We start from the raw sequence: 24842 nt of genomic DNA on the forward strand, positions 1-24842 counted from the left end.
ACCCTGTCTTACTACTTGCAATATTTTCAATTGCAGATGTAAATGTAGGTTTTCCTGTTACTCAGATATCAAATCATTGAAGTTGTGGGAAAATAGTGGTAATTTGGTGGAAATTATGGGAGATTTAGATCACAGAACCCTCATGCAATTTCATATTCAATTGGCATACCAAAGCACAGTATAAAAAGATACCAAAAATACTACCTTAACGCAAGAAGGCTCTAGGTGTGAACCTGCCATGATGCCAGGATGTTTGGGATGTTCGAGTGTTTTTTCCCCCCTAAGTATACATCAATTAGCCACAAAACATCTGGTTCTAATGTTGTAAACCAGTAACAGGTTTAAATGTTGTGGCTGATTGGTATATGAGAAACTGAAATAATAAAAGTTTTGAAACTGGGTTTTAAGACTTTGAGTAACTGATTACATTTACTCAAATACTGTACTTCAGTACAGTTTTGTTCTTGTTCTTTACTTGCATGTTTTCACTTAATGCTACTTTATACTTTATTCAATTTCAGAGCTAAGTCTGTACTATTTACTTTATACTGTTACATTTATTTGACAGCTATAATTCTCATTACTTACTTGCTTTCTGGGTCTCTGGAGTAATTGGACTATTGAAGTATGTATGGTGAATGTTGATGAATGAATGATTGAATGAATGAATGAATGTCAATATGTATTTTAGGGTTGGAATATAGGACAAGACACCAGGAAAACGAGGAGCTTAAAATCCTGTATAGTTATAACTAGTTAAGAGAAGTTGTAGAGCAGACAGTATGACTTCATTTGAGTGCTTGCATATTTCTTAAATGCTACAGATTGAATGGTAGTGAGGGAAAAAAAAAGTTCAGATCTTTAGGCTTATTTTCACAATGAAATTGGCCAGTTTGTGTTTAAAACTCGGTTTTCAGTCAGTTTCGATTTTTGGTCGCTTTTATTTTGAAGGATTGGAATCGGAAGTTGTGTTGTTTGCTACGTACAACGTCGGCGTGACATCTCAAAGCGGCTACCGGCACGAGTGGAAAGGTAAACAAATGTCTATTTACTTGCTTTTATAAGACGTAGGAAACTACACAGTCAACACAAAGTACACACAGAAGAGAGGGAAAATATTCCATGTAGAACAAAACAAAGAGCGAAGCGAGTCGGCTGGTAGATATGGCCTGTAAGCTAAAGCTAAGCTAACGTCTCTAGCCGGGAAACGGCATGGGCAAAACCAAAACACCTTAGTGAGTAACCAAGACAACAACCTCCTACATTACTTTTACCAGTAGTTCTCGTCCGGATAGGAAACCAAGAGAGCAAATTGACTCCAAGCAGCCAGAGCTCTATGCTAATGCTTGTCAGCTTTCTCTGATAGAAACATAATAAAGCTCATAGTCCTGCCCACCTGTGTAAATTGTTTAGTGAGAGGTAGGCTAACTTTATTTGTTTTTGTGCATGCGTGTTGGAGAAAAACTTCCCCCTGGGTTTACTAAATGCTGATTAGAAATAACCTGATGGGCTGTAAGTTATCAATTATTATCACGTTCACGGTCAGTGGTGGTGCTTAGTTAATGTTTTGATTGATTGACTGTATTGTCCACCTCAGTTGAAATTTGTCTTTGGCTTCTTCCAAAGTGAATTAAACCAGTCCATGAAAACAGGTGCACAAAGAAAACCAATGCACATGTGTTCAGCCATATTAATAGTGTCTTCATTATTTATAGGGCTGGATATGAATATCAATTTTCTGATTAATTGCAATTTCCCGATCTCTGTATTTGTATTGTGTTGTTTTGTTGTTGTTATTGTTGTTGTTTTTGTTTGTATGTATGTGTTTTTATAATTTGGTATTTGTGTCCATGAGACCCCTCGTAAATAAGGTGCTACATCTCAAGAGGCTATCCTTTCAATTAATTCAGCAAAAATAATTTAAACGATCTAATTTGCATTTGTGCCTTTTCTCAGTATATCTCTGCTAAATGTTGTGTAAGTGGTTCAGTCAGGCCTGCATGATGTGTGAAATGTCTACTTAATGGAAATTGACTCATTATAACAAAAAGTTTAGTTTAAGTTAAAAAGCACATATATGTGAAAAGTTTGAGAAAATTGCTTGCCAGGTGCATGACCCAAAAGGTTTTCTAAAATTATATAGAAAAAGTAAACATTGTAGATTATAATGTCATTATATCTGAAGGTTGTTCACATTTGCCCTGTTAAATCATATCAAAGTTATGCAAAGTACATACACACAGTAGACATATCTACCATATCTATTTTGTTATTGTTTTTCTTTCACACTACAGGAGGTTATTCTATCAAAAATAAATCAATAATTGTTACTTTTCTTATTTGAATGTTGGAGCATTGACTGATTTTCATTTTGCCCAGAGCCATGACAACCGACTCCTCACTCCTCAACTCTGAACTGGAGTTACAGCAGCAAGAGGAGCTGTATCAACAGCTGCTGTTACAGGTAATTGCTTTAAAGTGAACTGGGTTAAAGTCTGTCTCGAGTGACCACTTGTGATTGGATCTCACTACTTGGTCTATATCTATAAGATACACGTTGATGCTAGGTATGAACAGGGCCCCTCTCCCTCTCTCTCACAAACACATTGACAATGAACTCTCAGAGTCGGACTGGCCATCGGGAGCACTGGGAAAAATCCTGCTGCATAGGTGGACTGGTGCACCATCAAAAAATCCAAGAGGCTTTTACTGGCCCTCTCTGTGTGCCTGTCATTTGGGGTGCAAATGACAGCATGCTACATGCATGTGCCGGGACTGGGCTCCCTGGCCAATCACATTATTTAATCAAAATGTTATTTGTTTGATACAAGGTGAAGCAACTGATCCGTCTACTGGATATTGTTATATTATTTAAAGTATTTGTCAAGTACTTGGCAATTATAATATTTGCAATGGAGCATCGAAGCTCGGAGCACCTCATATGTTATATTAATAATTAATTATTAAGTCAGCTGCCACCACAAATAGAACGTAAGTCTGTGGGACACACTGGTTGACATAGTTCTGTTTGGATTTTTCCACAACTCTTGACCCGAGAGAGCAGAATGATGTCTAAATAATTCCCTTTATATAAACGCTGAGCATGATTCTTGTTTATACATTATAAAGCTGCCATCAGACTTAGCCAAGCCAACCTTACTGTGTTAAATATTTATCCAATGTCCAAAGAGTAAAAAAAGGATGTTGCAACATGCAACTTAGCTCAATGTTTTTAAACCCTGTTAAACACATATGACTTTTTCTCAGTTTTTTCCTGCCTGCACTGTCAGATCTGTAGAACTATTGTTTGTATTTCTTCTTCCTTCCTTTTTCAATTTTTCAATACCGATGCTATGCATGTCTGACACTCACACAATGGGTCTGAAATAAACTGCTGGTTATCCTTTTAGACTATGGGAAAGATGCAGACTGAAAATCCAGACTCTAAAGTAATTCGACCGCAACCTGGTAGGTATCTCCACAATACAAGATACATCAAACCACACACACACACACACACATACACTAATGCAGGAGAGCCTCATTTGGAAAACAGTGCCACAGTTTGTGCAGAGATATGATTTATCTCCCTTTTTTCTCTTTTTGCCTGCAAATGTTTTTTATTTTTTATTTTACGTTTTCTTCTCTTCCCTCCCAGGCATGTGTGTGAAGACGGTCTCAGAGTCAGACAAACAGAAGGTCTTTGTCAACATCTGCCAGTCGAACTCAGTCCCACCTCCTCCAGAACTCTCAAGAGAGGAACTTGTGGAGCTGCTTCAATCAGAAGATCCCAGCGGTTACAGAGTTCCCATGAGTCTCGGCGAGCCACACACAGAAGTAGATAACAGTATGTAACTAAAGCCAAACGTAATATTTTTGTGGTGATTTGATTAATAGTTTGTTATGCCTGTATGATATAAAGGTTAGTCACTGTAAATGTGCATGCAGGCAAAAAAAAACCTTGAATATGCATAACGTTACAGCATATTTTGTTATGATAGGCTGGCACTTTCAGTAGCAGCAACTTTCACAGCGGTTTCGGTAATAACGGCAATAAATAAACAACCACGTTCTGGAACACATCTGGCAGTGTTTAATCTCACGCTTCTTCACCTCAGTTGGTGAAGCAAGGCACTGAACTCCTAGCATAGATGAAGACAGTTTTTTGGTTAGAGGGTCATGTGAGGACATACCTCTTCGTAGTCCCGCAGTGGCCTTTGGAACTGATACTCCCAGAGGGCCCTGCACAACTACAGTGTTCTACTGTGTGTGCAGTGTTTACCAGTTTGATTTCCAATATATAAACTGAATAGTAAAAAAATTGGCCTCCAACATACCTTGAGTCGCAATACACAGATGTCAATTTCCTGTCAGTCTCTACCAATTTGACACTGTCACTGTATAACATTGTCAAACACAGTGAGACAAGCTTGACGACTGACAAACCTGTCTTGAGACGTGTTCATGAGGACAGCTGTAATGCTGAGTGGTTTTTTTTGGTATAGTTTGATTTTATGAGACTGACAACTATTAAAACATTACTTCTGGTTCTTAGAGAGAGAGACAGAGAGAGAGAGAGGGTGCCCCTCTTTCTCTCTTCCCCCCCAGCTGGACCAGACTGCCTGTCACTCAAGCCAGATGTTATTTTCATCCTGATTGTCCATTGTGTAAAACTAGTTTGTTGGTCTATTCTGTACATGTGACATCTATTACATGTCTGTCCAAGTTTGTATCTGTCAATGGTCTAATGACAGAGGGTGTTGTGAGGCTGTACAGATTGTTAACCCCCTTGAGGCAAATTTGTGATGTATTGGGCTATTTAAATAAAATTTGACTTGACTTGAGTGACAGCCAGGGAGCAAGGTGTCGGGCAATAGACACATTTGGATTTAAACAGCAAACCTCAGCTGCTGATGCATTTATACAAAAACATTTTATTTGACATTATAGCATGAATTCCTTGAACTTTGATGGAGGCTCATCAGTGTTATAGTTCAGTAATCAATAATCTGTATTGTGAGGGCTAGAGAGTGTTAATAGGTATGCAAACACTACAGGCCTACCCCCCCATGCCAAAACATAGGCTAGCCAATGTTAACTCTCTTAGCCAATATGGGAAATGTACCATATATAGCGATCAAACTTTATGTCTACATGTCTGTTTACTAATATCTTTTTTTTATATTTGCAAATTTCATCAGGACGAAGACATGTACACAATAACAAGCAGACAGCAAGTTCATGCCAGATGTGTTACTGGGAGGGTTACTGAGAAAAATTATAAGCTGCAAAATTCATCATTCTGTGTCAAACATTATGCTTCAACAACAGCTGCTCTGCAAGGCTGCGTTATACCTCTGGCAGAAGACTTTCACATCTAATACTCTCCATGCTTAAAGTAACTTTTTGATATTTTGGTTTAATAAGTTTTGAAGTTACACTTGGCATTTAAGACAGCAAGAACTATGATAGTAACAGAAGGGAAGGATTTAAAAATGAATTTGTTGGACCTGGTACCTGATTTTCCCAATTCTACAGCTTTATAATTATTTTATAAATAGTTTATCAAATTCAGCCATTTCTACTTTTTATAAAATGTGTTTAGTAGATTGGATTCATTCATCTCTCTCTCTTTGTTTCAGGCTCTCAGGGTTGCACAGCTTACGATGTGGTCATCAACCAGGAGTTCTTCCAAAGGTGCCAGGCGAGTTTTCCGGTTATCCGTCCGTCCGTCCGTCCGTCCGTCCGTCCCATTCTTTTAAACGCGATACCACAGTAATGCCTTGAGGGACTTCCTCAAATGTGGCACAAACATTCACTTGGATTCAAGAATGAACTGATTAGAGTTTGGTGGTTAAAGGTCAAAGGTCACGGTGACCTCACAAATCAGTTTTGGTCTCTCCAATGTGGCATCTCGTGTCCGCATCGGGGGAATTTCTTCATATTTGGCACAAACATTCATTTGGCCTCAAAGATGATGTTGTTAGAGTTTGGTAGTCAAAGGTCACTGTGATCTCACAAAATACATTTTTGGCCATAACTCACAAATTCATGAGATAATTATGACACAGTTTAACATAAATTTCTATTTGAACAATATTAAGTGATAACATTTTATATCCAAACGGTCAAAGGTCAACTTCACTTTGACATCATCATGTTCTGTAAAAACACTTGTTGCCATTATTCGATGCTGTAACCCATGAACAGAAGGAGATATTGTGACCATATTTCCTGTAACTTGGCTGGTTGGTGGAGGCGTACAACCACGAGGCAGTGATTCTAGTCTTTGTATAAATCTCAACACCATTATTATCACTACACTCAAGCACCTTGTTCATGCCACGTTGGTCAGAATACTTTAGAACATATAAATTTACTCACCCGGAGGAGCCCCAACATTGGTCATGATGGCAGGTGAAAGGGTTTTGTTCATCTTTACAATTTGGACTCTGTTAGTGAGAAAAGAGGCAAACCATTGGATCAAATAGGGATTCAGTTCCTGCTGGACCATTTTAGACACCAAGGTGGTCCATACCATGACTCTACTTATAATCAAACAGGTATAGATGGAGTTTGTCTTTGTTGCCACCTTTGTCAGTGTAAACTGCATGTGTCATATGAGAACGGAAAGTTTGACAGGTGTAACGACAGTAACTAAGGAGGGCGTGGCTTAGTGAGCTGTCATTTGCTAATAGTTTTATCTTGTCATTTGTATCTATTGTTCATAGATATTCATAATATATATCACAGAGTGATGTCGATTTGTGTTGATAATACTGTTGATTGATAATTGATAATCTTTTTCATTTAAAGCAATATTCAGATTTGTTTTCTTAGCAGTTACTGATATATATTAAATTGAAAAATTCAGAAATTAAAATAAATGAAAACACTGTACTGTGTGTAGTATTTCTTTGAATCATCCATGTTGCTCTGATAATCTATAATTTTCTCCACTTGACCAACAGAGGGCGGGTTGGCATCTCTCATAGTCTGTTTAGCCTGCCTACGGCAGCAGTGCTGAATGAAAACAATCAAAGGCTCTCACGTGTACCAGTATGTAACTGTGTATATACTGTATGTTTGTGTCTTGTAGAAGGATCCGTTGTTCCAGCAGTTTGTTATTCTGGTGTCTTTAGAGGGTTTAGAGAACAAATACAGCCTACAGCTAAGTAGAGGTGAGTGTGTGTGTGTGAGTGTAACATTTCTTCAAATTGATAGCAGTTGTTGATCTTCTTTTTTTGTGTTTCCGCAGACTGGAAAGTCCTGAAGAACAGGAAGTTCTTGGGTTCTGTTAGTGAGCAGAACATCCGGACAAAGAGCAGGCCGGTGATTCAAGAGCTGCAGCCCCAGTACGTTCACTGAAAATAGCTGACAGTTTAAGTCATCCTATTAAGCATTTATTAGCAGTATATAAACATTAACAAATGGTTTAATTAATGTATCTGTCAACAACACTGACAAACACTGTACATTAATAAACATTTATATCCATATAGCTGCTCACAACTACATAGTGTGTTATAAACCATTTATTAAAATGTTTATATCGCGCTAAAAAACGCTTAAAAATGGATCTTAAAGTAATGTGTCACCCTGACATCTCTGAGTATTCTCGGTTTTGTCAAAAATACACATGAAACTTGTAATATAAAAACTATAGAAAGATTAATGTCTCTCCCCTTTTTAAACTTTGTCCCCTGTTAAACATAAATCAGACTCCCACCTTGCAGAGCACATTTAAAAAAAAAAAATAAATAAATAAAAAAGACAGATTTCATAGTAGGTTTTTCCAGCTTGTAAATTATATTGAAGTGATTACAACTGATGAACTCGGATGTTCCTGTAGCATCCCTATCCACTTATTGATTTTGGTTGCTGTCCACTCTCACTTGTCTCACACTCAACAATGTGGAAATTTATTAGTATGTGAATTTCATTAACTGTATTTATTAATTGCCAATATTCTAATTTAAAGTCTCCAGTGAGTTTCATTTTGTGGGTTCATGATTTTATCAGATACTAAAATCTTCCACTCTGTCTTACAGGGAGAGCTCCGCTGCAACAGCCAGGAGGTAAATCTCTTTGAGTCTGCCTTTCATTATTCTTATTCAAAGTCACTGTGACCTGACTCACTCATTTATATCTTTTTTTACTTCATCTCTGCCAATCGTTTTCTCATTACTGATCTTTCTTTCTCCTTTTGTTATTCCTCCCTTATTTCTCCCTTATCTCCCCCTTGCCCCATCATTAATTTGTCCCTCCTTTCTCTCGGGTCATGGCTCACCTTCTCCAGACCAGAGTTTACTTTGTTTGTGGAGCCTCCTGCTGGTGACCCTGAGTACCTGATTGCAGAAATAAAGCTGCCCGGGGTGGTGAGACGTGCGCTACATACACACTCTACACTAAATAAAACACTCTTGTCTCTTCTCTTTTCTTCTCTTCTACCCTGTTTCTTCCTCTCCCTCAAAAAACAAATCTAATCCATGTAACCTCAGGAAAATATCATTTGCATTCAGGATATGATGAAAAAGGGCCTAATTAAAACCAACAATACATAATGAGACAATGAGACATGCAACCAAATTGTATAATTGTGGAATTTTAGGTTTCATAACTCCACAGTTGGGGAGATATTTAAAGACTATAAAAATCAGAAGCCTGCTTTATTTGTACTTCTGTGTGAAACCAAAGAGCAGATCTGTGTACAGATATAGTGAGAGATGCTGCATGTCATATCATGTTATGATATGGTATCTCATGAAATCATATACAGTACAAGTGCAGACACCGGTTCAAAGCTCAGTAGAATCTCAGCTGGGTGTGTGTGTGTCCTGTGCAGCCGTCCTCTCGCTCTCTGGTTCTGGATGTCGGGGAGGACAGACTGGTGTTGACAGCCCGGCCCTCGCTCTTCCAACTCGACATCTTCCACCCCTTCCTCATCGATCAGGAGAACAGCGTGGCACAGTACAACAAGAGCACTGAGGTACAAAACACACGTAACTGCACAAAGCCTACAGCTAAAATACACAAAATATACCTTCACAATGGCATAAAACACTAGACAACCAAAGAGGGAAAGAAGCACAGTGACACTAAATCTACACCATGACAAAACAAACACACACATATATACACATGACACTAGCACATGTGTGCACCGAAGCACCAACACACTGCAAACACCATCAACAATGGGCGTGGGTATGATTGTGTGTAAACAGTGTACATACAGTAAGTAATGGAGTAACAACACAGAACACTTATGTGCTAAACAAACACACATGCATCATGGCTCTTGACACACTGTTCACTTTCTTTTCTGTGTTATTTTCCTCAGATCCTGACAGTCACTATGCCTGTGGTGTCGTCATGAAAATTGAGTTTTTTTTGTTGTTTTTTTTTGTTCATAAATGATGCTATGTTAATAAAAGAGTTTAAAAAAAAAAAAAAATCAAATCTCTCTCATGACTTAAATCCTCATTCATCAGACCTCTGAGCAGATTAAAACAGCAGCAGCTCCTAAAGTCGACAGAATGTTTTTCTTCATGCAGGAACAGATTTCAGGGTGGTGCAGATCAGACTAAAAGAATTCATGTTACAAAACTGACCAGGCCTGTTTATGTTTTAGGCATTAGTTGAGTTGTCAGGTTGGTGTATGACATGCGTCTGCTCACAGATTGTCCAATCACAGAAGTAGTTCGCTCTGGTGTATCTTTGCTTCATAGACATGTAGGCTGTGTCTAATTCAGCGCCCGCATCCCTCGTTGGTCTACGCTGTCACAGACCACGAAGGCCGAACCAAAATTTTTCATCACTTGCTGTGCCCGCCCTGACCAATGCGTCCTGTCACCTAGCAATATTTACAACACGTAACTTTTATTTATTTATTTTTCTTTACAAAAACTTGAGTTTTTACAGCCCCTGGTTTTAACGGTTGTACCATTAGCTGTTGAACTGAGCTGAAACCCAATACTAACATTGTAGTGTAATCCTCAGGCTCTCTGTCAGTGTTGTCTGCTGCCATATTATTTTCATTACAGGTGCGCAATGAATCTTGGGATAGGTCAGGCCACAAAGGATCCACCCGTTTGCCCAGGAAAAGAAGGAGCCTTCAAAATGGGACAGCCTAGCTGCGCCACTGTCCCTCAGAAAAATGCAGCCCCTGAATTGCGACACAGCTGTAGTAAAAAGTGTAGCTGTAGTAAAAATTATTTGTTTTTTTTTAAAGTATATTTTTGGGCTTTTTATGCCTTTAATGGACAGTATAGTGGAGAGTGACAGGAAACAGGTAGGCAGAGAGAGGGGGAATGACATGCAGCGAAAGGCCGTCCGATGCGGGATTCGAACCGGGGCCGACTGCAGCGAGGACTGTAGCCTCTACACATGGGGTGCCTGCTTACACCACTACGCTACACGACGCCCCTAAAAAGTAATTTTTGACCTTGGGAACACTACTTTGACAAATTAGGTCTCAAAGTCCACTTACTTGCATTTTCTGGCCTTCATCAGGTTCATTTGATGATGACAACCATGAGATAGTAAGTGGACCTCGAGTTATGGTGTTTTTTTTTTTTGCCTAACAAATGTGCTCTTTGGAGTCAAAGGGTCAACCAAGAAAGATCAAGTCTTTCATGTTAACACACTGCTGTACCTGTTAAATGTGGCCTCTAACACCAATGGGAATTTTAACAATGTCTTGAGTAAATACCTTTGACCATAGTTGTATAGTGTATAAGAGGGGGAACATTTAAATTCTGTCAGAAAGCCTCTGCAGAGCTGTTTCTGTGAACTGGAAAGCTCTCCTTTCATGGAAAAAACAAATGAGTGAAGCAGTCACTTCTCTATTTCTGGATCGGCTCTGTTCATCTCTCTGTCTGTCACTCCCCTCTCCTCTTCCTCTTTTAACTCTCTCTTCCTACTGTTCCGTGAGCATCCACATCTGTTTGGCTTGCTTCGCTCGCATGTTTCTCCATGGCTGCTGTGTCGTGAAGTGGGTGTGTCTACAGAGAAGATTGACACTCTCATGTCTGTATTGTAAATATGAAGCAACCACCAGCAGCCAGTTAGCTTAGCGTCGCACACAAACTATAAGCTGGGGAAACAGCTAGCCTAGCTCTGTCCTAAAGGTTCCATTTTGTATAAAGTGAGATTTTTTGATTATAAAGCAGGTCTGGGTTCTTTATTAATACTGTGAAAGTGTCAAAGCGCTCAGTCCACAGAGAAATGCACACAGCCTGTATTCAGAAACTGAGCCTTAGAATGAGCCGTCGGGACTCCTGTAACTTTGTGATGTCACTACAGATCAGTCACCACCCTCAGCCATGCCCTAAGCCAAGCCGACCTGGACCCACCATTCAACATCGCAGGATTTGGGTTCTCTGAGTATTTACCTGAAATGTGCTATACTTCTATTATTCACAAATATACCTTCTTATGGGTATTAACACTTCATATAAAACACAGGAAATATAAAATATCTGACCTTTAAAGCAACAAAATCTGTCAATCGGCACCTCACTAATTAGCATGTTTTACTCCACTTGTTTAATCTATACAAAAAACTGTAAAAACTAAAAAAACGAGTTACTTTTGGTCAAAAAAAAATTTTGATGACAAGCTTGATACCACTCAAAGAAAAATAACAAGTCTTTTCACAGACTGCCTCTCCTCCCCCCTCCAGTTCCTCTCTGCCAGATCTCTCTCCTTCCATCCGTCACACCCTCCCTCTCCATTTTGTCATGCCCCTCTCCACCTGCCCTGTGGCACCCCCCATTTGTCCAGTGAGGTCATCCCTCTGTTCTCCCTAATCCTGCGAGGTGCTCATCTTTCTGCCTCCGCTTAATCCGCTTGTGGCCCCAAGCCTTGACACCACACACACACACACACACACACACACACACACACACACACACACACACACACACACACACACACACTGCCCCTCCACCTCTGTATAAAACTCCCTCTGTTTCTGTACAATAGTCATTCTCTTTCCTGTCTCTGTCCCTCTGTCTGTCTCTTGTTGGTGATACCACACCTTCACACAGGTACGTCTGTCTGTCTGTTCTTTAATATTTCCTTTCTAGCTTATGCTGTCATAGAAGGACTGTAGAATGAAATATAACCAACAATTCTGACATTGATGTATGATTCTTCCAGGCAGCCACTGTTTTCTCTTCTTCTATAGTCACAGACACAGTGGTGTGTTTACGGATGCTCCGTCATGAGAGTCACTGGCCAATCAGCAACCCTTTTGATACAAAAAAACTTCTAAATTCAACCCAATGTTACTGTACTTTCCAATATTACGCGTATATGTCAGCTGAGCTTGACTTTTCAATTGCATAAATAGTTGATAGTTGTTCTCAGCAGTAGATTCAAATCTTGGGTGTCTGAGCATCCCTGAATGCACCACCGAGGAAGTCTTTCTTTACAAAAGATTCAACTCTTAGCAAGTTAATTTCATACTGTTGAGAAATGGATAAAAATCAATGGTTACCTTCAATATAATCATTCCAAAAATGTAATGGCTGTATTGGTCTTTTAGTGTCATTTTAGTCTCTGAACACTGTTAAAACAATCATTAAACTGTTAAAATCTTTTAGCTATATCAGACCAGTCTGTGTCTTAGGACAAGTAAACCAGAGTTAAAAGGGCATTTCGCCCAAATTACAAAACAAATGTGGACAGTTCCTCTGAATAATATCACTTCCATTGCATCTGAGTGGCAGGTTAGTTAGCAATAGTGTGTCTGAATGAGTAGATATTACCAGAGATAAGTGACAGAATATGTTTACTTATATTTTAATTTCATAAGTTTCTCAAAAAAAAAAAACCTTTCTAAAATACTGAATAGATAGTATATGTTGGATACAATGGACAAACATAAAAGAGTTTGTAGACACATGACTTGTGTGAACTGTCACCTCTTGCATCTACAGCATCCACTCGTCCATATGCCTGTGGTATCTGTGTTAGTGTAGCCGGCACTCAGACTGACATGGAGAATTTCAAACATTTGGAGGACCACATAGCATGTGAATTATGCAGGAGTAGATTATTTATATGTCCTGAAGTCCAGTATCAGGGTTTGGGTTTCATTCTGTTGCTGAGACAAAGGATGATGACTAACACTCTCCCCGCTTAGCCACTTGTGCCAAACTGTGTCCATATTCTTAGTCCCGTAGGCTCTCCTAAAAGCATTCAGGACATGGCCCAAATTATCCGAAGGTTTTGGTATTTTGATTTGGTATGGGCACCGCAGCGCTGTTCGCTAGCTTGCAAATCTTTTTTTCAGAGCTCACTGACATAGGTCTGACAGCTACAGTAATTAGACTTTTATGAGTACAGTACATGTGTGTGTCTGCGTATGTAGCCTGCCACGCTTCACTTTGTTCCTCTGTGGCAACTGCCAGGCACATACACAGATGCTATCAGTCTGAGGTAAGACTAGCTAACTTTAGCACTCAGAGAAAAGTGGAGGGTATTAAACAGGTGTCTGCATAGACAAATGTCATCTATGCAGTTGGTAATATGTGTGTGTGTGTGGGGGGGGTTTGTTTGACTACATTTGTGGGGTCCTAAAACCAGGAGCTCACTATACTTGTGATGTCCGACAGCTTTAGGGGGATCAAAATTCTGGACTCCACATGTTTAAATCGCTGTTTGAAGGTTAAGCCTTGGTTTTAGGGTTAGGGTTAGGCATTCAGTTGTGATGGTTAAGGTAAAGTAAGGGGCTAGGGATTGTATTCAATGACAGATCCCCATGAATATAGTAAACCAAGGATGTGTAACACCCAAGTACACAACTTAAACTCAGTTCAAACTAACAATTTAATTTACTAGAGCTAGATAACTGTACACAAAAGTGTTAGCTTGTTAGTTTTTAATAAATATCACACATAATAAAGAAATCCTACGACCTGGCTGATCATTTTGCGCAGTGGACTTTTCCTGCAGCTGGATTCTTTTTCAAAAGGATTTTACCGACCTGTTTCCTTCTCCTCTCCTGTCTAGAATCTATCAATAACCTACAATAGCCTGTCTTAAACACTAATGAGATGTTGTTGCACTCTCATTCTCCTTTACTTTACAGACACACACATTGTCCTTGACTAAATTTAACCCCGCTAAGGCCTATGCCTGTTGCCTGCTGGAACTTGACTCTTCTCCTTAATCCCTTGGTTCCACCCCACCCCCCAATGAAATGTGCACCTCTCATTCATCCATCCGTCATTTCTCCCCACCCTCCCATTCTACAGCCCCCATTCCTCCATTCAAAGGTCTTACCTTTATGTACCTTTTAAGTAAAATAAGGCCTTCCCCCATCATTTAAGATTAAAGCGAAAGCCTTTGAGCAAGGCACTGAACTGCAAGCGATTCTTGTGATAAAGGTCCCTTGAAATTTCAGATGCATTTTTCATGTTTTTACCTTGATCAGATCAGTGTTCTTCTGATGCCTGTTTGCATCCTAATTTACTGCCCTCTTGTGGCTGCAGTAGGCTACAGTCTCTAGAAGCTACCAGCCGTAGCATCCATCACTTCTGTCTTTTTTCTGGGCGTGGCCATGTCCTGTTGACAAGGGCTGAGGCTTGTAAAGCAGAGAGGGGAGCAGCATTTTTTTGGACATTGCGCAGTGTGGATCATCTCTGACAGGTGAATGGCTATAGCTAGCTACAGACGAGTGTGTTTGTCAAGCTGCTTTTGAGTTAGCTTACACTGTCCTCAGTTATGATATTGCACGCAACAGCCTTTTCTTCCTATGCGTTGAGAGGCAGCAGTAGCACGTAAACAAGCAAATTACAGTGATTTATCATCTCAAATCAGTATAAGTTATCTAACTACTTACTCACTAGTTATCATCTTATGATTTATGAATAGTTTGACATTTATATGGGATATACACTTTTTGGATCAATACCACTCTCATGTCTGTACAGTAAACATGAAGCCAACAACTGCAGCCAGTTAGCTTAGTGCACAAACTGGCAACAATTAGCGTAGCTCTTTCCATAGGTAAGAAAGTCGCAATTACAGAGTTTTTGGGCCATTTGGGGGCGGCATAAACAAGCTGTGAACACAGCACTGACATTATCATAAGTTGCTATATACACATCCAGCAGTTACAGAGCAACACTGGCGCTTTTGTGTAGTATTTCTGGCCACTTGGCAGATCTAAGTTCATCTCTTTTAGCTCTGTTTTTGGTCCCTACCAACTCCTGAGGGAAATATTTGGCTCCTTAGCTGCTAAATGTTTATCTGCTAGTCTGTCTGTCTGCTGTTTGGTGGTGTAGCCGATAAGAAGTCCTCCTCTCTGTAGGTTCTTCACAACAAGCAATCTGTTCCACATGTTCACATTGTCATTTGGTACATTGTTATTATAAAAATATAAATTATGGCTGCTGTGGTTAATACATTAACAGAAGGTTTAAAAAAAAGCCAGACTATTTCTTGGCCAGGCTTAGTAGCTTTCAGGAGCGCCTTCGGACAGAGCCGTGTTTGCTGTTTCCCTATGTTTCCAGTGTTTGCTAAGCTAAGCTAACATGCTATTGGCTGTAACCTCATATTTACCGTACAGACATGGGAGTGGTATCAATCTTGTCAGAAAGCTATTCCATTAAGAGACTTTTTCTGTTTTGCCCATGCTCATGTTTACCATGCCCATGACAGTGAAAAGAAATAAGGGATAAACAATTTTGAAATGGAAAAAACTGTCATAGCTGGAGCTGATTGCTTTATAGACTGTAGTCTGTCTGTACGATCTAAACACAGAGAGAGGAAAGGTCAACAACATTTCATGGAAGATTGGAGGCGTACTGATTTCCCGTTGAAAGGACATGGTATGCCAAGCGGCAAGGTCTGGCACGGCAGTGGGCACGAGAACAGACAGCAAAAAGAGGGCAGAGCTTTTGACGACAGTTACCGCCTCTATAAATTCAACCACACAGTCACAGGGCCATTATAAATTCTTCCTGATGATAGAAAGATAGACAGGGGTGAGGATGGGTGGGTACGACGGGGTGTTGAGGGATAACAGAAAGAAGGTGGGGCGACTGATGAGTTTTCTACTGATTTACAATCTGATTTTGACAGAAACTGCTCTTTACAAGCAACTTTTTTTCACTGAGGTTTTGAATAATGGCAAAGACCTTGGACTCGTGTCAAAGCACCTCAGTCAAGCTTAGTTCATCAGTCACTTGTCAGTTGCTCAGTTAACTTGCCAAACTGTGAAACCAGTTGTAAAGATAGACGTGTTAAGTTTCAACACACTTGAGTACACCTTGTAAAATCTTAATAGCCACAGTTACAGACTTTCAGCACTGACCTTGTTCACCTGTGCAGTGTTTCAAAGTAAATCATGTCATGTAGTTTGTTGAAAAGACCAGCACAGAGGGAGAAACTGTGAGAGAGGACAAAGGTGGAAGGTGGCGTGGGGAAAACTAGAAAGTGAGAGAAACCCTATCTGCCCAGGTCTATCTGTGTTTAACCCTTGTCACATTCTCACCTGTTGACGCTCCATCAATCTCCCCGCGCCCCCTGCCAGGAAGTTGTCATCGCACACCCACTGTGCATATGTGTGTGGTTTTATGTCAGGACAATGGCAGCTCAGAGAGACAATTTATAGCGAAAACCATCTCACCGCGCATTATCTCCGTCTGTGCTTGTGCGTGTGTTTTTTCTATCTCCAACGTGATTAATCACAAGAGAATAGACACCTGTGATTTAGTGATGACGACTCACTCATGTAGTACTTATGCAGAGCCGGCCCTTCAAGTCTGCATTTAGGTTGCTCAGTATTTTAAAATAAATAGATTATAATATCTTTATGATAATTTATAATGTAACCAAACATTCCTTTTATGTTGTAGTCAGTAAAACTAGGACTTCAAGACAACTTCCTTGGGCAAGCAACCATTAAAAGGGACAGCATGTATTTTTGTCCGGTAATTCTTTATATAGATGGTTGATAATCTTATTTAGTAATGAATCTTTACAACAGTTCTTCAAAATATTGTCACTCTTTTGTATTTTTTATTCTGTCAAGCAAGTCAATTGAAAAGGTGTTTCTCTTTATTGCAGCCATGTCAGATGTAGAAGAGGAATACGAGTGAGTAGAGCAGCATCCATCACTGTCGATCATTTGAAGTCACATGTTCTTTCCAGCGTAAATGCATCAACTGTGCTGTTAACTGATAAACAATGTTTCTATATTTCCTGTCCTTTCCTTGTCTCTCCAGGGAGCAGGCAGAGGGTAAGTTCAGTCGTGTCCATATTTGTCACACAACATTGTCACAGTGAATGAAGATTTATATCAGACATGAAACTATATTAATTTCTCTGGGTCTCCTTCATCCCAGAGGCTGAAGAGGAGCAGGAGGCCGATCCTGAGGAGGAGGAGGAGGAGGAAACTGAGCAGGTGGAGGAGGATGGAGAAGGTAAGGTCTGGAAGACTTCAAGAAGGCAAAGCTCACATACAAGACTGTATCGCAAGACGGTTGTATCACAAGTCTGGGGATAAAACTTGTCCTATCATGTGTTGAAAAGACGGTGCAAAAATTGAAATGCTAAAAAATGTTAAAAATGGTCTTTCCCTGTTGAACAAGCTCTCATTGAGCCCAGCAGTCTTCCCCCCTCTCCTTCTTCATAACTGTGTGAGTTATGGGTGATGCTGTACTAACTCTGACCTATCAACTCCTCCTCTATCCTGCTTTTCCATTGGCTGACACTGCTGGTCCGGGTTATCAGAGCAGCAAGAGTACCAAGGTAAGGTCATCATGAGTCACATTTTTAGATGCCATTTATTGCTAGCTAAAACAAATGCAGGTGGAACCTGTATCAAGATATGTCATTAGAAGAAGAAACATTTTATTTGCTCTAAATTTAAAATCACACGTGGCCTCTGATTAAAAAATCTAGATATATCTTTTACCTGCATTGTATTTTAATACTAAATGTAAGTAGTGAACACCTTCATTAGCCATACAGTGCTTTTCCATATGTAAGGACAAAAGTCACGCCACATCTAAGCATATTTCCATTGCCATTTTGATCATGCCTTTGTCAGCATTGTGAACATTTTACTGCTTTTCTCATTGCCTGCTGTTGCAGCCAGTGTTGTAAAAGTGTAAGAAATCAAGCATGATATGTTTATGATCTTGTCCACTTAAGTCAATATGTTGGATTCAGAATTAAATATATTCATTAAGGATGAATTATCATAATCTATTTAATGCTGCAGTAATCAATATTTTTATAAAAACAATGTATCAGATGGCTCTTAAAGGCGAAAGATGTCACTCACAATCATGACCACACAGAAAATGTTCAAATATTTCCATGAGCTCTATGGAAAGTGTAAGTATTTTAAGCTGTTTTAATTCAGTTTGTCTAACCTCATCAACCATCAGGCAAATATTTTCAAGTTAGTGATCAGCTGGTTGAACGATGTGGAGCATTTAGCAGGTAAATAGTCAGAAACTTCCCTCAGGAGCTGGTGGAGACCAAAACAGAGTTAAAGGAGGGTGAATATTGGACCAACATCTTCCATGTGGATAAAAACGTGACTCAAAATGAATGCTAATGTTACTCTAGTGTTTGCTAACAACTGTATAAGAGGATAATGCTTGTTTATGATGTGCTTTCAGCTTGTTCTGCTGCCACCAAGTGGCCCAAAAAAATCAACCAATGGAGCCACAAAGGCACTAGTCTGTTTTCGTACTAATCATTGTCATACAAAAATGCAAGTTATCTAGCCATGTGTTTTAATTTGTTCAAAATGGGTTTTCTGTAGATTTAAACTAGTAACCAGTGATACAATGCTTTGCTCCCAGCCTGGAGGTACATGTAGTCCACACACAATTTGTAGGTTTGTTTGGGATAGCTTCGGTATGCAGCTCAGTTATCCGAGAGTCATGTCTAACTTTTAAAGACAGTTAAACAAATGTAGACTGACCAGTCCAAGATCATAAACATATCGTACTGGTATGCAACCTCCGCTTTGGAACATGGTTTGCCTTAAATAGTTGTACATGGTGTTATTCATTTCTACAACTGCAATCATTGTATGTATTCTGACATTCATTATTGTACACATGCACATACCTGCTGTGAGTTTTACTTCTACAAGATGTTCTCTGAGGATTTAAATCTTGGTTGGCTGGGCCCAAAGGTGCACCATCAGTAGTGGCAAACCAGGCAACTGCCTTGGGCCCCCAAAGGGGACAAGTGCCACTGAAGGGCTCTCAAATTGGCACATTTTACAGTGACAATTATAAACCTCCTTTGACACTGTACAGTACACCGATGTTACCCTGTTCCCCCCTTTAACTTAACAAGTAAGATAAATTCAACCTCAGAGAAATGTTTGTGTGAATAAAACTCAAACTAGATGTACAAAATTATCCATATGTGCATTCTGTAATAATAAATGTCTACAAAATGTTCCAAAAAACTACATTTCCCTACAGCCACATTGGGTGGTACATATTAGTGTCACTGAATAGTGTGGCTGACATCGCATGATGGGGAATGATAGTTTTAAAGCAACAGTTCAACATTTATGAAAATGCACTTATTTGCTTTCCTGCCAAGTCTGTATAAATATGAAACTACAGCCAGCAGCCGATTAGCTTAGCTTAGCATAAAGAGTCCAAAATGAGGAAACAGCTAGCTAGCTGCCCCCCCTCTAAAACTGTGTTATTTAATGAGTTTTAGAAGTGCTCATGGGAGGATTTTGTTACCTAGTTACAATGGTAACCCATTTCCAGACTTTGTGCTAAGCTAAGCTAACTAAGCCGACTGCTTGGTGATGTATTATCATGCAGACAAAAGAGTGGTATCGATCCTTTCAAGGATCCTTGGCAAGAAAGTATTTTCCAAAATGCTGAACTTTTTCTTTAAGCTTGCTGCCTGTGCAATATGAAATGTTAACGTGGGCCTTCTGTCAATCATTCCACACCTCATCTCTCCCTCTGTCCACATGCTTTTTTCTCTATTGTTAATTTTTCACTTTGTTTTCCCATTCCTTCCATTTTTGCTTCATGATCTCCTGGTGTGTTTATTTCCTTCCTCTCTCCTTTGGTTCTTTACAACTTAATTTCTTCGTTCTGTATCTATCTGTATCTGTTTCAATCTGCTTTCATCCTTCCTTCCTTCCTCCCTTCCTTCACTCCTTCCTTCCTACCGTTCTTCCATTCCTTATCCCATCCTTTCTTCCTTGCTCCCTCTCCTTCACCTCACATTTTCTATTTTCCTTGCTTTCCTCATTTGTGCTTTTCACCCATCATTAATGGCCTTGATGCTCCATGTGTTATTTTGTCCCATCATCTTCCATCCTATCTTTATGTGGCTGGTACATCAGATCAAGATGCTCAGGAGGAAGGTGAGGAATTGTTGTTAGTGTGTTTCCCTGAAGAGTAAAACCCATCATTTTTTCCTCAAGCTCAGCACCATGTTGGTTGACTGAAATATTTCTTCCCCAAATTAATTATCTAACATATTTAATTTACACGTGTTCAGGTCTCTGGACTGGTTTAACTCACATGTAGGATATACAATATTGAAAGCGGTGTTTTAGAGTATGAGTAATTGGTCTCCTAAATAATTAAACAGCCATACCTTCCAGACCATAATTAGAAAATGTTTTAGAAATCTTATAAACATGATGTTTTTTCTTAACTACTTATTGCTTTATTTCATGTTGCCTTTTCTTTTCTCAGTCCCACGCTTGCTGTGTTGTCAGTCACATTAATAGCTTTATAACCTGACTGCTTTCAGATTCCCTATTTGCCCTTTCATATGTTTGAAGGAAAACATTTTTCATTCATATCGTTTGATCTTTTTTTTTTTTACTAATCTTTTTCTCTTTCAACAGAGGAGGAGCGGCCCAAACCCAAGTATGTTCAGTCACACCATTTTATTTGTGCTTGGTTGCAGTAGTTCTTGTTTTTTCAGTCCAAAATGTTATTAATCTTATTTTGATATTTGATCTTTTTGTTTTGTGCTTCCTTCTTTTCTCCAGGCCTATGGTGCCTCAACTTGCCCCTCCAAAGATTCCTGAGGGAGAGAGGGTGGATTTTGATGTAAGTTATGAAAAAGGGGATTAAGCCAGATTAGTCTTTCATTTATTCTTTCTTTCTTTCAGAACAGCTGTCAGTGTTGTAGTGTAAGAAGTCACCTCAGTTTACCTGAACAAAATGTCACCTCTTGAGATAAACTTCCAGTGGCTGTGATGATGAAGTGATCAGTTTCAGACTGGGTTCAAATCCAGACTACTGAAACTGGGCTGACGAGGTCAGTGATCTGCCATGGATTTGGATCTTACTGTGTTGCTGCTAGACCTGAGTGCCGCCTTTGACACTGTGGAGCAGGACACTGTCTTAGATCATTTTGAGAACCTTATTGGTCTCAGGAGGATCAGCATTTGCCTGGTTCCACTCATTTTTGAGTGGCAGTACAAAAATTGTTAATACATTCCAGTAAATTTAATACATTGGGTCATATATGGTGTTCCACAGGGGTCAATATTTGGACCACTTTTGTTCTGTATGCACATTCTGTCACTTGGTTACTTTCTATGCTGACAACACACAAATCTATCTCCTTGTAACAACAAATGACCCCTAATAACTTGTAAAGCTAAAGAACTTCAGAACGGCAGAGGTTATTTTATTTAATTCAGATACAGAAATCCTTTTATACACTTTCAAAATAAATCAAAGGAAGTTAGAGCAAACAGAATGGCTGTGAATGGATTTCAAAAGGTCACAGGCCTGGATACACACAGAACCCAACATATGTAGCAGTGATAAAATGATCAGCTTAAAATCAACCAAATTTTTGTTTACACTCTCTTGTTCCAATAGGACATCCACAGAAAGCGTATGGAGAAGGACTTACTGGAGCTGCATACTCTGATTGATGTCCACTTCGAGCAGAGGAAGAAGGATGAAGAAGAACTCATCGGCCTCAAGGACCGAATTGTAAGTTCACTCTGATACTAACACTTCCTAACAAGATGTTTCCTAACAGCACAGAAACATGAATGTGATGTCATGCACCTGATCAACGGAAACTGAAATTGGCCAGCACATTTAGTACATTTATGTAAGTAAGCTACATAAGTGTTATACTTAAGTAAGTGTACTTTCTTATTACATTGCATTATAATGATGGCTTCTTTGGTTTGCTTTCCATCAGGAGCACCGTCGGTCAGAGAGAGCAGAGATCCAAAGGGTCAGAGCAGAGAAGGAGAAGGACAGACAGAACAGGATTGCGGTATAACACACATGCACACATGCACATACACACTTATATTACTTTACACTTATATTATACTTTAACTAGGCTATAAACAAACTGAACATTATTACATTATTTAAAGCATATGTGTTTTTAAGTTGTGCTTAGTGTGTTACAAAATTTGCCACATAATAAAATTTTCATATTTGATGACTAAACTGTAATATAATTGTATTTCTTCATTTTATGAAACTATGTAGAACCACTATTTCTATTCATTTATATATTTAGGCATAAAGTGTATAAAAAGCTACTCAAGCCCTTGGAAGTATACAACACAGAATGGCTGAACAATTAGTCGAAATACTATCAAAATTGCAATGTGGCCAAGTGCAATATCCAAATTGTAGTAGCTGCAATTTTTTGATGAAGATAAAATGTGTCACGACATATTGTGGTGCTACAGAGATGCCCCGGTCTACAAATAATTTTCTCCAAACATAATGGAACATGGTTTTCCGGCTCCTTTATCACTCCGTCCTTCTTCATCTGACAGGAGGAGCGTCACAGAAAAGAAGAAGAGGAGGCCAAAAGGAAGGCTGATGATGACGCCAAGAAGAAGAAAGTGCTGTCAGGCATGGGAGCAAACTTTGGAGGTTTCTTGGCCAAGGTCAGACAACGCCTGTTATTCTCAGTTGTGATGATGATAGTTAGGAGATGATGACACAGAGGATGACTGTGGACTGTGTATGTTCTGCCCCAGGCTGAGTCGAGAAAGGGCAAGCGTCTGACAGGCAGAGAGATCAAGAAGAAAACTCTGGCTGACAGACGGCAGCCGCTAGCCACCGAAAATATGAGGGAGGATGCACTCAAGTGAGTTTTCTCCAATTGCTACACCATTACAGCAGGTTTAAACTGGTTATTGATAACCTGAAAGGTGATTGAACTAGTGTATTGTATTAAATTGCAAATATAGACTCAACATAGGCTTTACCTTTGACCGTTTTCTTAACCCCCTTCTTCAAATATTAATTGTCCAATCATAGCATAGCAACCGTAACTAAGCGTGTCAGACCTGTCCAAGTGACAGCAGCTGAAAAATGAAGCCAACATAGTGCCAAAAACTGCAGTTTTTTGTTCTGGTACAAAAAATGGTCCTGGGCAAAAAAAAAAACAAATAAATGAAGCCAACAGTAGTTTAATTAGCTAGTTGGCTGCCACTGATAAAGTCTTCCAGCAACCGTTGTCATTCCAGCCACCAAAATCAATAGTGACCAGCTACAAATGAGAGGCCTGTTTTCCACAATAAGACACTCTGTTTCCACAATTAGATGGTTTATGGTTATTATCACATTAATTTCAAAACAGGTAAAAAAAAAAAAAAGCTCTACATCCTTTCCAAATTTCATCTTTGTGTTTCCAAGGCAACGGGCCCAGGAGATGTGGAACTGGATCTACCAGTTGGAGTCTGAGAAGTTTGACTTCATGGAGCACATGAAACATCAGAAATATGAGGTACTACTGTGACTGCTCACAGAAATGTTTAGGAAAATAACAGGAATGAAATGATCAAGCACATTCACTGTTCTTGCTGATACTTACTGAACTCTTTCATAATTATTTTACTTTTTACCTCTAAATTCTTCTTGTTTTCCCCCTGCAGATCATTGTGCTGCTTAACAGAATCCAACATGCTCAGAAATTGTGAGTAGTTGCTTTAATACAAATTATGACAAACTGCATATTTCTTGTTTATGTGTTTCTACATCCTTCTTTATTTCCCCTCTCTTTCCTCCTCACTTCCTCCCACAGTAAAAAGGTCCACGGCAAAGGGAAGGTGGGTGGTCGCTGGAAGTAAAGGTGGAAAAATACGTAAAAAGAGAAATCAAATACACACTGATAAGAAAAAAGGATAAGCAGTGTAGGAATGGAGGAATGACAACTGGTCTCTCTGTGGTCTTCTAGTGCCAGAGCCACTCGTTAGGCCTTCCCTGTATGTATGAAAGATATTGAATGTTTCTTGATAAGATGTATTGATAATAAAATTACATGCACTCATCTTGGTGTTGGTTTTGTCACTGTGGCATTTTTATATAGACATTGACAGAGAGGACTGGCTGCTAGCTATAGCAGCTTCAGAAAAGAAGCTAAAACCATCAAAATAGAGTTATCCAAACAGATTTTTCTCTTTTTTTGTTGTGTCTAGGCAGAAAAAAGGTCAGATGGCTCAATCATTGGTTAGGACTTAACGAAAACAAACATACCCATAGCAACACAGCCAGCACTTCAAAAAATTGTGAAGAAGAAGAAGTTGTCCAACTGTCTGCAATGGACTATAATAATATAAATCGAGGAATAGATAGATAGACAACTGGACTTAACAACTGCTTCAAAAGTAAAGAGTCGTCCTTTTATCAGTCGTCCTTCACCATAGTTTATTATAGTACAACAGTTACCATGGTCAAAAAACATCGAACTGGAAATGTCCCCGGTTATCTTTTCAGAAATCTGGTCACCTTAAGTCAAAAGGCTCTGAGGACACAGTATGTACCGTTTCTGAAGTGCAGCATCCTTCATATAATATTGAGGTTGTTTCC

General features: G+C 39.4%; 2 protein-coding genes across 7 annotated transcripts; both read left to right on the forward strand.

Annotated features, from left to right (window-relative positions):
- The first annotated feature begins 950 nt into the window (after positions 1-950).
- pih1d1 (PIH1 domain containing 1) lies at positions 951-9457 on the forward strand. 4 transcript variants are annotated; one of them, XM_023416285.2, is made up of 11 exons: positions 951-1032; positions 2380-2464; positions 3411-3468; positions 3659-3847; positions 5643-5704; positions 7100-7181; positions 7259-7355; positions 8052-8078; positions 8300-8378; positions 8846-8989; positions 9344-9457. In XM_023416285.2, the coding sequence occupies exons 2-11, from the start codon at positions 2384-2386 to the stop codon at positions 9377-9379; spliced, it is 855 nt and encodes a 284-aa protein (XP_023272053.1). In that variant the 5' UTR covers positions 951-1032; positions 2380-2383; the 3' UTR covers positions 9380-9457. The 4 variants fall into 4 exon arrangements, with proteins under 4 accessions (XP_023272053.1, XP_087032764.1, XP_087032765.1 ...); XM_087176638.1 differs by lacking the exon at positions 951-1032 and adding an exon at positions 1109-1235; XM_087176639.1 differs by lacking the exon at positions 951-1032 and adding an exon at positions 1298-1419.
- Positions 9458-11969: 2512 nt separating this feature from the next.
- On the forward strand, positions 11970-24303 carry tnnt1 (troponin T type 1 (skeletal, slow)). Of its 3 annotated transcripts, XM_023416268.2 has the most exons (15): positions 11970-12053; positions 17086-17113; positions 17244-17257; positions 17364-17441; positions 17752-17769; positions 20366-20386; positions 20879-20900; positions 21026-21086; positions 21870-21986; positions 22204-22281; positions 22802-22915; positions 23009-23118; positions 23670-23760; positions 23909-23949; positions 24058-24303. In XM_023416268.2, the coding sequence occupies exons 2-15, from the start codon at positions 17088-17090 to the stop codon at positions 24101-24103; spliced, it is 837 nt and encodes a 278-aa protein (XP_023272036.2). In that variant the 5' UTR covers positions 11970-12053; positions 17086-17087; the 3' UTR covers positions 24104-24303. The 3 variants fall into 3 exon arrangements, with proteins under 3 accessions (XP_023272036.2, XP_087032767.1, XP_087032768.1); XM_087176641.1 differs by lacking the exon at positions 20366-20386 and having other exon boundaries at positions 11971-12053; XM_087176642.1 differs by lacking the exons at positions 17752-17769; positions 20366-20386 and having other exon boundaries at positions 11972-12053.
- The last annotated feature ends 539 nt before the right edge of the window (positions 24304-24842 follow it).

Source organism: Seriola lalandi, unplaced genomic scaffold (assembly GCF_002814215.2).
Source record: "Seriola lalandi dorsalis isolate HSWRI2012SDOR001 ecotype SW California unplaced genomic scaffold, Sedor1 jcf7180002054563, whole genome shotgun sequence".
In the NCBI taxonomy this organism is placed as follows: Eukaryota; Metazoa; Chordata; class Actinopteri; order Carangiformes; family Carangidae; genus Seriola; species Seriola lalandi.

Coding starts and splice junctions, on each gene's coding strand:
- pih1d1 (XM_023416285.2), top strand. CDS start 2,384: ATGACAACCGACTCCTCACTCCTCAACTCTGAACTGGAGTTACAGCAG. Junction 2,465..3,410: donor ATCAACAGCTGCTGTTACAG/GTAATTGCTTTA, acceptor TTATCCTTTTAG/ACTATGGGAAAGATGCAGAC. Junction 8,079..8,299: donor TCCGCTGCAACAGCCAGGAG/GTAAATCTCTTT, acceptor CACCTTCTCCAG/ACCAGAGTTTACTTTGTTTG.
- tnnt1 (XM_023416268.2), top strand. CDS start 17,088: ATGTCAGATGTAGAAGAGGAATACGA. Junction 22,282..22,801: donor ACAGACAGAACAGGATTGCG/GTATAACACACA, acceptor TTCATCTGACAG/GAGGAGCGTCACAGAAAAGA. Junction 23,119..23,669: donor ATGAGGGAGGATGCACTCAA/GTGAGTTTTCTC, acceptor TGTGTTTCCAAG/GCAACGGGCCCAGGAGATGT.